This window comes from Cyanistes caeruleus, chromosome 6 (assembly GCF_971803275.1).
Source record: "Cyanistes caeruleus chromosome 6, bCyaCae1.hap1.1, whole genome shotgun sequence".
In the NCBI taxonomy this organism is placed as follows: domain Eukaryota; kingdom Metazoa; phylum Chordata; class Aves; order Passeriformes; family Paridae; genus Cyanistes; species Cyanistes caeruleus.
This window is the reverse complement of record NC_141706.1, coordinates 47,530,993-47,543,564: the sequence shown is the minus strand read 5'-3', so window position 1 is coordinate 47,543,564 and position 12,572 is coordinate 47,530,993. Positions and strand designations below refer to the sequence as shown.

The following is a 12,572-nucleotide window of genomic DNA, read 5'->3' as shown; positions in this document are numbered from 1 at the left end:
TTGAAATTTTGCCTTCAAATCATCTCTGGCGAAAGAAATGAACCTGTAATTTTGATTTTCTATTTCTAGTTTCTCTTATTTTCACAATCTCAATCTTCAATTATTTGAGGGAAAGATGTTCTATTTATTTTTAACAGCAATACTAACTCTACATTTGCTGCTACATGCAAAACTTAAATCCTAGATTTAATATACATCCTAGTGTTCTTTTCAACTAAAAATCCATGCCATAGAAAGGCTCAAACCCCCACAACCCTATATTCTCCTATTATAAAAAAAAAAAAACCCATAGATTATTATGTTCCATTTGCCACTCTGTTTCTTTGTCTCTTTGTTACCATCCACTGGAAGGGTTTCAATCTGCAGAGAAAAAACACTTTCAAATCTAAACTGAAAAACCTAAATGTCAGGAAAATTCACAACGTCTCTTTAAGAGTCAACAGTAAATTAACTTGCCCATAACAGTGCAATAATTAGCAGTTAGTAGCTTATTAAATGGATGGCAAAGGCCAAGCTGCCATCTGGGATCTCAGGTTTCTTGTGATTGTTTTTATGTCAAGATGTGCAACTTGCATTAGCTTTCATGTCACTGCACTCGCCCTTACTTTACATGTAAATTTTAATGAAACATACAGCACTTTAAAAATCAGACATCCATCAAAAGTGCTATTAGCCTGCCTTTTACAAAGCACGTGGCCTATTTTGCTACCTCTGCATCTCTACACACCACTGAATGCCTCAAATGAAGAAAACAGAGGAAGGGCATAGGGGGAAGCTTTTCAATTATATCAATTAAATGCTCTCTCTGGGCAGATAAAAACCTGAGGTTCATTGAAAACAGAAGACTACTATACAGCCTAAGACGACAATATTTTAGCTCCTGTTTACACTCAACACAACCACAATGCCTTTAACTATCACAGGAATCATTCTTCTTAATAAAAATGAAAGCCAGCAAAGAATCAACTGCTTATTCACACATCAGAAAGACACAGTTTTAAAACAAAGTAGAAAGAAAACATGTAAGAAAAAATTAATTACCTATAAACTACAAACTACTTAACACATTATTAAATATCTTATGCTTTATGTTTACAATATTTGTAAATACACATTCTCATAAGCACAAACAAAAATAATTTACCAGAACTGTCCTATTATGTTTGTGTTCATAAATGTATTATAAAGAGGTCTAAAAAGAAGAATAAGACATCAATTCCTTTGCATTAGCTGATATTGAACATTTAAGTGACTTCATTCCCCAAAGTTTAGAAAATGTCATCGCTGCTGGAATATAAAGAAATAGGATGAATGCCTTACAGAAATACCACCCAATACCTTAAATTTGAAATTCATCAGCTATCAATCACCTCTAACTAGACTTCAACAAATAACATTAAAATATTTTTTTTTCCCTAAATAAACTAAGAAGCCAGCAAGAAAAATTCACTTACAAAAAAATAAATATTCCAGAAAAATAATATCTTCATTCCAGGGGCTTTGATTCTATCAGAGAGATTTTACATATTTGGTATTTGCAATCATAAAATAAAATGCTTGATTTTTTAAAATAGTCATTAAGAGTAAAGTTAAAACTGAAACTCACCATCCTTATAATAATGCAGGATTTTTTTCTCACCAAAGGAAAACAAACCCACTACCACACATATTTTAGAGTCCTTTCATTAATACTTTTAACTGTAGAAACAAAAACCATATAATATTCACATTTAAAATCCAAATATTAAGATACTTTACAGGGAAAAGCAGAGCTTAAAAACCACTGCCAAGGCTGTCAAGACAAATGTAGTGTTGTTTTTCCCCTTGTATAATTAGACATTTAGAGAGCGCAAACAATTTAATTTGTTACTGATGTTTTACTTAAGCATTTGCAACAAACTCTTGGCCATTCAACTGGACTTATTCACACACAGCCATAGAACCATTTAGACTGGAAAAGACATTTAAGGTTATCAAGTCCAACACCCAGCAGTGCCAAGTCCATCACTAAACTGTGTCCATGAGTACCCCCACCTCCACATCTTTTAAACATCTCCAAGACTAGAGAGTCAACCACTGTCCTGGGCAGCCTGTTCCCAGGTTTGACAACTCTTTCCATAAACAATTTTTTACCAATATCCAATCTAAATCCATCCCTGGTGGAACCTGAGGCCATTTCCCTTCATTCTGTCTCTTGCTGGGGTAGGATCTTGACTGGGATGGAAAGGCTGACTCCCACCTGGCTACACTCAGGTAGCTGTAGGGAGCAATGAGGTCTCTCCTGAGCCTCTTTTTCTCCAGGCTAAACACTCCCAGCTCCCTCAGCTGCTCCTCCTAGGGCTTGTGCTCCAGAGCCTTCACCAGCTCCACTGCCCTTCTCTGGACTCACTCCAGCACCTCAGTGTTCTTCATGTAACGAGGAGCCCAGAACTGGACACAGCACTCAAGGTGCAGCCTCACCAAGTACAGGGGATGACCATTGCCCTGGTCCTGCTGGCTACACTATTTCTGAAGCAGGTCAATACAAACCCTAATGGTATTGCTGGTGAAAAATAACTTCAAAATATCTTCCTGATCAGTAAGGTCCATTTCCTTCTATTCAAGCCCACAAATGCTATTTCATTTTTCCTGCGCCTTTACCTTCAGGTCAATATTATTGAACATCTCAAAGAATAAGAACCTCATTCTCTGAGAGCAATGCTAAACCTTCCAAGACTTAAAAGACCTACTTCAGTTAAGAGCAGGTAGGACCAAAGCAGATAATTTGATTTTGCTGATTATTCAGTGGCAAAATTTGCAGTAGCCTTTGGTCTACACAATGTGCATTTCAAAAGATACTCTTTCACTTCTCTCTGACAATTAAGAAAAAAACTATTTCATACTGAGAATGAGTGGGCAACTGTGTAGTTTACACCAAGCACAACTACTGATGGAAGGAAGGGGCCACATGCCTTGGAGAAGCACCAGAAGTCTGCATGGGTGCTACAGGGTGTCCTGTGCACATCCAGGAACCTCATGCTCACTGGTCGTTCTCTGTGTCAGAGAGAGCATCTTCAGTTCTTTGGGTTCTTGGCTCACTGGATTCAATGTGAATTTTGCTACTGCCTTCAAGAAGACAAGGGACTTAATTCACTGAAAACAGCAGATTCCCACCAGGAATACAGACAATTTTCAAAGGGCACATGAGCCTCAGTAGATGTCAGATCCAAACCAAGAGCAATGGTAAAACAAAACTCTCATGGTGGAAGGTAACAAAATGGCAAATAATCATTTCCTTAACACAGACTTCCAAAAAAACAAATTATAGGGAAGAAGGTGATAACACATTAACTCCAGTAGCATATGAAGTTGGATATTTATAATTTCCTTTGATATTGTCATGGGGTAGCTTTACCTTTAAGACAGCTTGGAGGGAGAGGAAGTTGAAGCTGCTGGTGGCTGATGGGAGTTTTTCCCTCCTGACCAATTATCGGTCATTTTCAAGAATTGACAGCAGATCTGACCATTAAAAAGTGAATTCAACTTGTAAACACCCCCTTAAGAAGTACAGACAGAATTCTCTTGCTCTCTTTGGTTTCCGGCTTCGGACAAGGTAGCAGGCTCTGTCTCGGCCTCCTCCCCCCCCCCCTCTCCAGGCCTACAAGGCCGCGGGGTGGAGGGGGGGGGGGAGGGAGAAGAGAAGCAGCGCTGGCCAGCCGAGCTTGGTTTTCAGTTTTTGCTGCTAGACTGAAACTTAACACCATGAACTCTTGCAGTTTTCCTAAAGCTTTTAATTCTTTTACTACCTGGATAAACATACAGATTACTCCTTTTCTCAGAAAGACAGAGAGAGAGAGACAATCAACATAGAGGAGACATCATAGAACCACCAAAAACAGTGAAGAAAAGAGTTAAGTTTAAATAAGAAAGAGAGAATAAGGAGATGCTTTACAGCTGAAATATCTTTCTGTTAAAACTATGGAGATGAACAATAATAGTATAAAAAGACTCCTTTAATTCATGATAAGAGTATTAGGAGGAGTGAGATATTCAAAGTGTAACTTTTGAGCAGAAGAGAGAGAGAGTGCTTGTGATACTGTGAGTTGCTGGAATTGAGTTGAGTGAAGATTTTGAAGCTTTGGGGGCAAAAAGAAAACTGTTTTCCAGGAAGGCTCACAGAGACAAATGAAGAAGACTTCTGCCTTTGAATAACTTATCCTTAAAATAAGATTCCTAAACTCTGTGACCCATACACACCTTGGAGATGTGAAATGGGAGGAGAAGATCTAATGACAGATTTCCGGGCAGCTGGCATTAGAGAAATAGAAAACTATGATGAAAAATAGTTTTCTCGTGAGAAACTCCGTAAGCTAACAGAAAGAGACTTCTGTTTCTCTACAAAGACTGATGAAAGACTGTAGCAAGAATTAAGACTGTTTTTTAACCACCAAAGTCCTAAAGTTATTTGTCTCTATGTTGTCATGTGTACAGAGAAATAGTTAAGATGTAGAAGATAAGGAGGTTTTCTGAAAGTTTATTCTGGTATTCTCATTCTTGTAGTTTGTTAATAAACTGTCTTTATTCCTTTAAGTCTTAAGCCTGTTTTGCTCTTGTTTTAATCCATATCTCACAACAAAAAAAATAAGTAGTTTTTTAGTTACTGGTTTAAAACCACGACAGATATCATTTACCTGTGGGGAAGTGGTAGGGAAGTAAATTTCAAATTTTTAATTACAAATATAATTGTTCCTTAATTTTCAGTACCTCTCCAGAAGAGAAGTCATATTCAGTAATTCTTGCCAAACAAAAGTCCTTGCATATTTACCTCACTTCCATGACCATTTCCATACCTCAAATAAGAACTCAATGCATTTAACCTGAAACCTCAATTCAGATTAAAATCCAAGTGATATCCAGGTGCTTGACTGTATCTCAACTACTCCAGCCATTACCCCAGAACACCTACACTTCACCTTCTTCAACTTTCCAGGAACTTATGAAAAAAAATTAAAATCTCCTGCACATTTTAGAAAGGCAGAGAAAGCCTATTTCCTGTTTCCTATTTCCTACTGCAGTGGAAACAACTAATCAAACACTTGCTTTAAATGATGAATGCAAGGTAACAGACCACTGTATGCTGCAAAGACATTTTATTAAATCAAATACAACATATCCAAAATGAAATCAAATACATCACGTCCTTTGGCTACATACATGACATGAGACAGAGTTGTTGCCAGTTTTCACTAAAAACTACAAGAATGCAAAAAAATATGAATCTTCCATGCAAGCACTAAAGGCATCTGATATCTTTCTCTGTGAGTTGAGGGCCATGTGTGGATTCAAAGTTACAGTTTGAGCCCTCTGAAAGCAATGCCATTTTTCACACAGACTGATGGTTCTCTGAAAAAGTCCATTGCTATAACTAGAGCTAAAAACTACACGTAGCTGGGAAGTGAAACGATATTTTCACTCCATGACACAACAAATTAACTTTCAGTACCTATTAATTAACTGTGGACTGAATATATGTTATAATCCTTATGCCTAGCAGCTCAGTTAGGAGTTTTGCCTTGGAGAAGACTTTCAGCTCAGTCCTACACAGGCTGGCCTGAAACATAAATGCCACCCAAAAAAAGAACATGAACTAACATCACACAAGACTTGCCCCCATCTACACACTAAGCTATACATCAGCTAAGTGAATTATTGGCAGCTGTGTTGAGGCACAGTAACATTTGACATGGTCTGCTTAGAGCTTCAGTTTCCACTATATTTTACAGTGTATATATGTGATTATTATGTTCTAATGTTCACCTCTTGCTGAGAAGATAGCTCTGAGTACAGCTTAGGTATTACCCTCCATCACCCAAGTTTGGAGATAATAGAAAAACTATGAAATTAATTACTAGAATATTTTTTCAACCTCAAAATAGAACAAATAATATTGATTTCATAATGTACTCCATCACAGAGAATTCAACAATACAAAATTGTTAGAAGAAAGCTAGGCATCAGAAAAAGGAATCACACAAATTAAGATATTTTATATGCCACTGTGCTCCCTAGAATTCAGATATTATTGGAGTAGTAATTATTGAACAGAGACTGCTTGCGCCTTAAAGGAAAGTTATTACGAACAAATCCTCTGAGGTCATATCCCTCCCAAATTCATAGCTGCACAAGTAGTCATTTCATTCCCCAGCATCTTACTGGCATGGACACAAGCAACATGTTCAAACCAGGCTAATAAATAGATCATTTTTCATATTTTTCATATTTTTCAGCAGCGTATTCACTGGAATGGCGTAAACCTCAACATAAAACCTTTAATCTTTCTCATTGAAAAATAGGATTAAAAAAAAAAAATTCTCAAGGCATGTTTATAATTTATCAAACAATCTTCACTTTTCTTTCCAGTCCAGCTGAAGACCCATAGCAAGTTTGCAGTGTTTTGCCCTTTTGGCAGTTTTGGTAAGGGATGGGTGACAGCCCTCAGCGTAAAATAGGTGTGAACTGCTGAAGAGCAAGTTGGAGCCCCAGAGCAGTCTAGCATGCCCTGAGCTGTCCTGGGCTGCAAAGGAAATGGACCTCTCTGTTCAGCAGTGCTGATTACTTCTGCTTCCTCTGCAGCTTTTTTGCCACTCAATTTCTCTTTGGAAAACACCTTAACAAAAACAGAAATGATGGGAAGCAGAGCCAGGGGAAGAAACAATAGCTCAAAGAACTTCCATTGTTGAAGGGTCCTGGGCAAGCCCAGGTTCTGCTGCCACCAACACCAGTAGCAAAACTGCCAGCAGTGGCATTGCTCTAGTGTGTGTCAGCAGGATGAGCTCACTGGCCTGTGGCTCTATCTTTCACTGAGCTGATGAACCCCTTGCACCCCAACATCTCCAGCTACAGATGGCCTGACACTGAACAGCTCATATTTAGTGTGAATAGAGAGAAAATAACATCTCTTAGGAAGGCCTTAAAGCATTAATCTTCACAAATATTTCCTCCATAATTCAATACAAAAGATTGTTAAGAGACTTCTTAAAATAAAAGCGTTAAGTTCCAATATAAAACGCAAAGTACATAGAAGTACAAAGAAGTACACTTTGCCCATCAACAAGCATTTCACAAGCAATGAAGTCTTAGAAAGAATGTGATCTCTACCTTTACTTCTACCTACAGACAGGAAGGTGTGCATCCAGTTAAGAGGAGGAACAAGAGAGGTGTCCACCACGGAGAAGGCAAAAGAGAAGAGAAGGAGGAAGCATAAAAAAAAAGAAAAATACGTCACTGGCCATACTTAGAAAAACAAGGAAATGAGCATATTTATCTAGCAGCCAAACTCAACAAAGCACAATGTCAAGAGAAAAACAAGAGACACACCACAACTAAAGCACAAAGCAAAGCTTAAACCACTGACAGTACAATCAGCAGCTGCCTGGTTAAGCTTTAATTTGATTTTCTACTGAGAAATGCAAACTGCTCATGCAATACCACGCCAGTTATATGCCTCAATCCACGTCAAATTCAAAACAGCAAAGGAAACAACAGAATAGGATAGGAAAAAAAAATAAATCTCATGGTAATATATTTGCTAAACACATCTCACCTACCAGAGCTAATGTATTTGTATATAATGTTGACATTGCATATTTACTTACACATATACATTTACATCTTTTATATCCATCATATTTTTATAGAGAGTAAATATTTATCAAAAGGCAATATCTGTGAGTTTGTTGGCAGGAAAGGAGAAGCCACTGTTCCCTGACGTGTTATAGATAAACAAGGGTGTCTAAAGTTGCCAGAAGCCAATAGTTTTCACATTTTTGCCAGATGAGGGAGTATAGAAAGTGCTGATGACTGGCCTGAAAAGGTCATGCAAGTCTTCATGAGCCAGCTGGGTTGCAACTTATAATTTAAATGTCCAAGTGCAACTGTTTACATAATATAATGCAAAATCACAGACCACTACAAAGAAATGTTCAGTGTTATTCAGAATGAAAGTGGCCATCAGCTGTTCTGATCACTTCCAACATGCCTTCCTCTGTCAAAACAGCTTGCCATACTCAACTGCATCCTGCTGAAGGGACCTGTCTGCTTCATGATCCTTCAACAGGCACAACCTCTGAGCCATGAGCCCAGCTGAAGAGTAAGTGGGGACAGAGAAGGAGCTCAATGCTTTCCAAAGTTTAGTCAGATGCTCCACATGCCTAACACCGTGGTCTTAATATACATGTATAAAGAGACAAATTTTCCTACCTTTCCTACCACACAGGGATGTTAAACAGTATAGAAACTGATAAATAAGCCCCTATTTCTCTTCTGATTGTTACCTAACCTTTCATGACCTCAGAGCACACATCTATCTTGAAAAAATAGAATAAAAACTGATTATGTCTTAAGTCTTTCTACATTTCACTGAGATACACAGAAATTATAACTGTTTTACTCAAGCACTTATTTAATCTTTAGCCTTCAGAGGCACTGTGTACTGTCTTACTAACTCCTTGGACTGTCTTATCCTCACATACACGCTTACTTAATGCCAAAAAAGCTTTTGCATACATCTAGACTAGGAAAGCCTCATCAGGCATTAGAGGCAAAACTTACATTTTCTTCCGATAGGCCACACACTTAATTTGGTCTTCCTAGTGCACCACTTGCACACACCTCGTGTTAAGTCTTAAGTCATTTCACTCCTGCACTCACAAGACTAGAAGGCACCAGGAGTGCTGCTAACTCCTGTACACCCATCTCATTCAGACACTGAGATGTTAGAGAAAAACAGAACCACAATGTACCTCACTTCACCTGTTCTCACCAGCTTCTAACTCCACACCCGTGCACTGCAAAATGGGATTCATTATCCCATCCTGTCACAGCCAGTAGATCTGTAACTCAGTGCAGGCTGAAATATTAAAATGTGATCTCTGATTTGGGCCTAGATCCCATTTGTAGCCCAATATGGGGTTAGCCCTGTTGTTCTTCGCAACCATTTTGTTCTGTATGTATTTGAGTATTTTAAATTGCAGACACAGGACTTACAGGCCATTATATGTAAATTTCCTCAGGATTCATAATGAGCTAGGATAATGCTACAAGTGCTATCAACATACTTTTTCTAATAATTGTACTCTTAAAATAAAGATCAACATTGAGGTCTACATTTAGTAGGCAGAAGTGGGAGTCATTACAGCTGGCACAAGAAGAAAGAAATAGCAAGATAAAGGAGTTGGTAGGCTGCAAGGAATATGGATGCATACCTTTTTACTATCCATGGAATCATTTCATGCTCCCTCCTGGGTATCTGAGTCCCAGGCTGACAAGAAGCCTTGGCTCATGGGACACAGGCAAAAATGCAAATGGCTTGACTGGCACTCTCTAAGCTTAGCTGCTTTTGTTATACAAAGCCCAGCCCAGAAAAGCAGCAAAGACAAAACTCTTTCATGATCAGTGACAGAAACAAAGAAAAAGTGGAAGGACTTACCTTGTTCACCCATCATCAGGTGTGAGAGGCCTGAGAGAGAGAGAGAGAAAGAAAGAGAGAGAGAGGAAGTAAGAGAAAAAGAACAAAACTGAAAATAAGCAGTAATATCCATGCACACTGGTCACAGTCCAATACCTGTCAGGATTGGAGCTCACATACTTGAGCTAGACCAAGTATGGTTGTAGCACACAGGGCACAAACATTTGTAGGTACATCTTCCCACACTGGGCAGGAAAGCATCTGTCACTGGTAGAAAAAACCTGCTGCTCATTGCAGAATTGTGTCTGAGCTTCAGCACATCCCTTGTGGGGGGCAGAATCCAGACTGCACACCACTATAGCTAAACATGCTATGAAGGCCAAGGTCTGCAATGACAGTCTGCAGTGAGCTGTTGTTCCTCTGGAGAGATACAGAAATAACTTCTCCTCAGCTAAAGACTTTAAATTCAGGATTGCAGTGGTCAGTAAAAGGGAGGCCATGATCACACCACAACTGCTTCAGACAAATCCCCTGGTCTAAATGCGTACACATACACAAAGCTATCCTTATTGAACATGTGGCTTCATCGTGTATTTTTAGGAGTCTATCAACAGTGCTCACACTTACTAATTAGACACCAGACATAGCAAGGACTAAAAAAAATTACCTATAACGTATTTAAATACACCTCCACACCCTTTCTGTGAAGAACTGCAGATTGAGTTTCCTAGGACAGTGTGTTACTTTACAGGTCTACAGCTCAAGCGACTCTTACTTTTCATAACTGAAGGTAAAGTCAGAAAGCAGCACAGTTCCCCTCAGCAGAGGCAGTCATTGTCAGCTCTGCAGATGAGGTTGTAGCATCTACTTGGGCTGCTCCACTCTCTGATAATTCTTTCTGGCACAAACCTTGTCTGTTACAACCAAATTCTATGTCTAGGCCCAATTTTCAAATAGGTTTACTGTACTCTATTAATACAAATATTGTTTGGATATTTCTATATATCCATGTGCAAGCCATTAAGCATGAAGTGACCCATTAATCAATTTTGTCACACGACATCACAGAACTAACATAACAAAACTCAAGTCCTACACACTCAAGCCATGAGGGACCCCTTCCACACTTGGTTCCCTGACCAACGTCCCTTAGCTTGATTCCTTCTCACATCTCCTGCTTCCCATAGCACTTAATATGGCAGGGCTGTCAATACATTCACATATACAACACACACACCATATTTTAAGTCAGTTTTTTAATCAAACAGGGCTGTTACTTTTTAATTTCACCGAGGCTGAGAGGTCAAATGAATTTATTAGAATGAGAATTTTCAACAAGCAGCATGCTGAGTTTGAATTTGTTTATTCCTTTCTCTTTTATGGTTTTCCTTTGCATTGGCTGAAAAAAATCTAAAATCCAGATCATCCTAAGAATATGTTCACCCACAGAGAACTTCGAGCCAGATAAGGGGATTAATAATTGTACAGTCTAAGGAATGCAAATACCTTAATGTTCTCGAAGATTATTGTGGATTTAGAAAAATAATCAGAAACATAACATAGGTTTAGATTCTTTTAGGTCTTTTAGCTATAAATAAACCTAGCAGATTTGATACCGTAGGACACTTCTGGTTTAAATTACATGATATAATTCAGTGAATCATTTGCTCTGCTAGGAGAGTGGATTGAATTTTTGTCTCTATTTATGGCCACTGACCCCATCATTCTTGACAGTCAAATCTTAGGTCTGATCAAATGGACACTTGAAAGTCACTGTAAAAGGCAGGAAAACAAAAGTATAACTGTTAGGACCTACAATGCACAGAATCCCTGTACCAATACCAAAAAAATTGAAAAGGCTAGAAGGTGTCAGTATCACATGTAGCAGAAGCTAGCTGAACAAGGAGGGGACAACAGATCCAAAGCAGAGATGGGGATCCTGAGACCTTGTACACTGTGGGAAAGGAAAGACATAGCTAAGAGGCCCAGCAGCAGCAGCAGGTGCAGCTAGTGGGGATGGCAAGGGTTTTGTCTACTTGGACACGAACAAAGAGAAACCTCCAGAGAACATTTAAAGCAAGAGTCTACATTAAACACCTTAAATCACACCATAAGAAGATCCATTTTCTCTCCACCAGCGACAGAGGAGCTTTAAAAACCTCAAAAAGTCAGGAATGTCAACACCCCTTTTTGTCTTTCTCCCCAGAAGACCAATGCCATGTGCCCTATCTGGCAGGCACATCAGCCAGGTGCATCCCCACAAGCCCTCTGCCTGCAGCTGAGGAGTGAGCACACCCCCAAATAAATGCAATGTTGGGGCCCCCGATTTGGCCTTGGTTCAAATGCCTGCAAAAGAAAGTATCCCTAAGAAATATTCTGGCACTTCCTGCTTCTCCACAGATTTGAAATACCACAGCAGTCATGGTACTGGTATTGCATGTACCTCTTGATCTTCTAGTCCCATCTCAACAATGAAAGCAGGGAGAGTAATGACAAATAATGCCCTTCCCCTCAATGCTACTTTTTCCTTTTTTAAGGGAGGAAGAAAAGGAGGGTGGACTTGGAGACAGAACAAGAAAACAGTGTTGTTTCATAAGTTGTCCATCAACAAGGACCCTTATTTTAACAAAGAGAATACCAACAAAATTCCAGACTCATTATTACAAAAAATAATAATAGAAATAATGAAAAAAATACCAGTTTTTCTCATCCAAAAATATTCCTGCCTTTCAATTTAAGTAAGAGTGAAAATGAGTGTATTTATCTCCAAGAAAATGTCACTAACAACTAAAACCTTCAACCACTGAGATATGAAATCTGTGACATTTGCAACATGTGTAACAAAGGCTGCAAATCCGACAGAGTAAAATCAACGTGGAAAATGTGAACTGACATAGTTGTCTCACCTTTACATCAGTTTCAAGACTGACAAGATACTAAAACAATTTTCAAATCATAAAAGTCAAAGCCACCTCGAGGTGTAATGGGGTAACACTTGCTATTGGACTGTATGAAACTAAGATGGCATCCAACAATCCAATGCAAGAGCTGTACAAATTGTTCAGACCTGCAAACTAGACCAGATTTTTCCAGATCAATGGAGACACATATCACCATGCTATTTGGA

General features: G+C 38.8%; 1 protein-coding gene across 2 annotated transcripts in view; it reads right to left on the bottom strand.

Annotated features, from left to right (window-relative positions):
- NRXN3 (neurexin 3) overlaps positions 1-12,572 on the bottom strand; it is a 972,437-nt gene that overhangs the window by 854,064 nt on the left and 105,801 nt on the right. For both annotated transcript variants that reach the window (XM_086893498.1, XM_086893497.1), the window contains 2 exons: positions 9,467-9,496; positions 7,138-7,149 (listed from right to left, as the gene is read on the bottom strand). In XM_086893498.1, the coding sequence (XP_086749624.1) occupies positions 7,138-7,149; positions 9,467-9,496 (42 nt within the window). The remainder of the gene's footprint in view (positions 1-7,137; positions 7,150-9,466; positions 9,497-12,572) is intronic.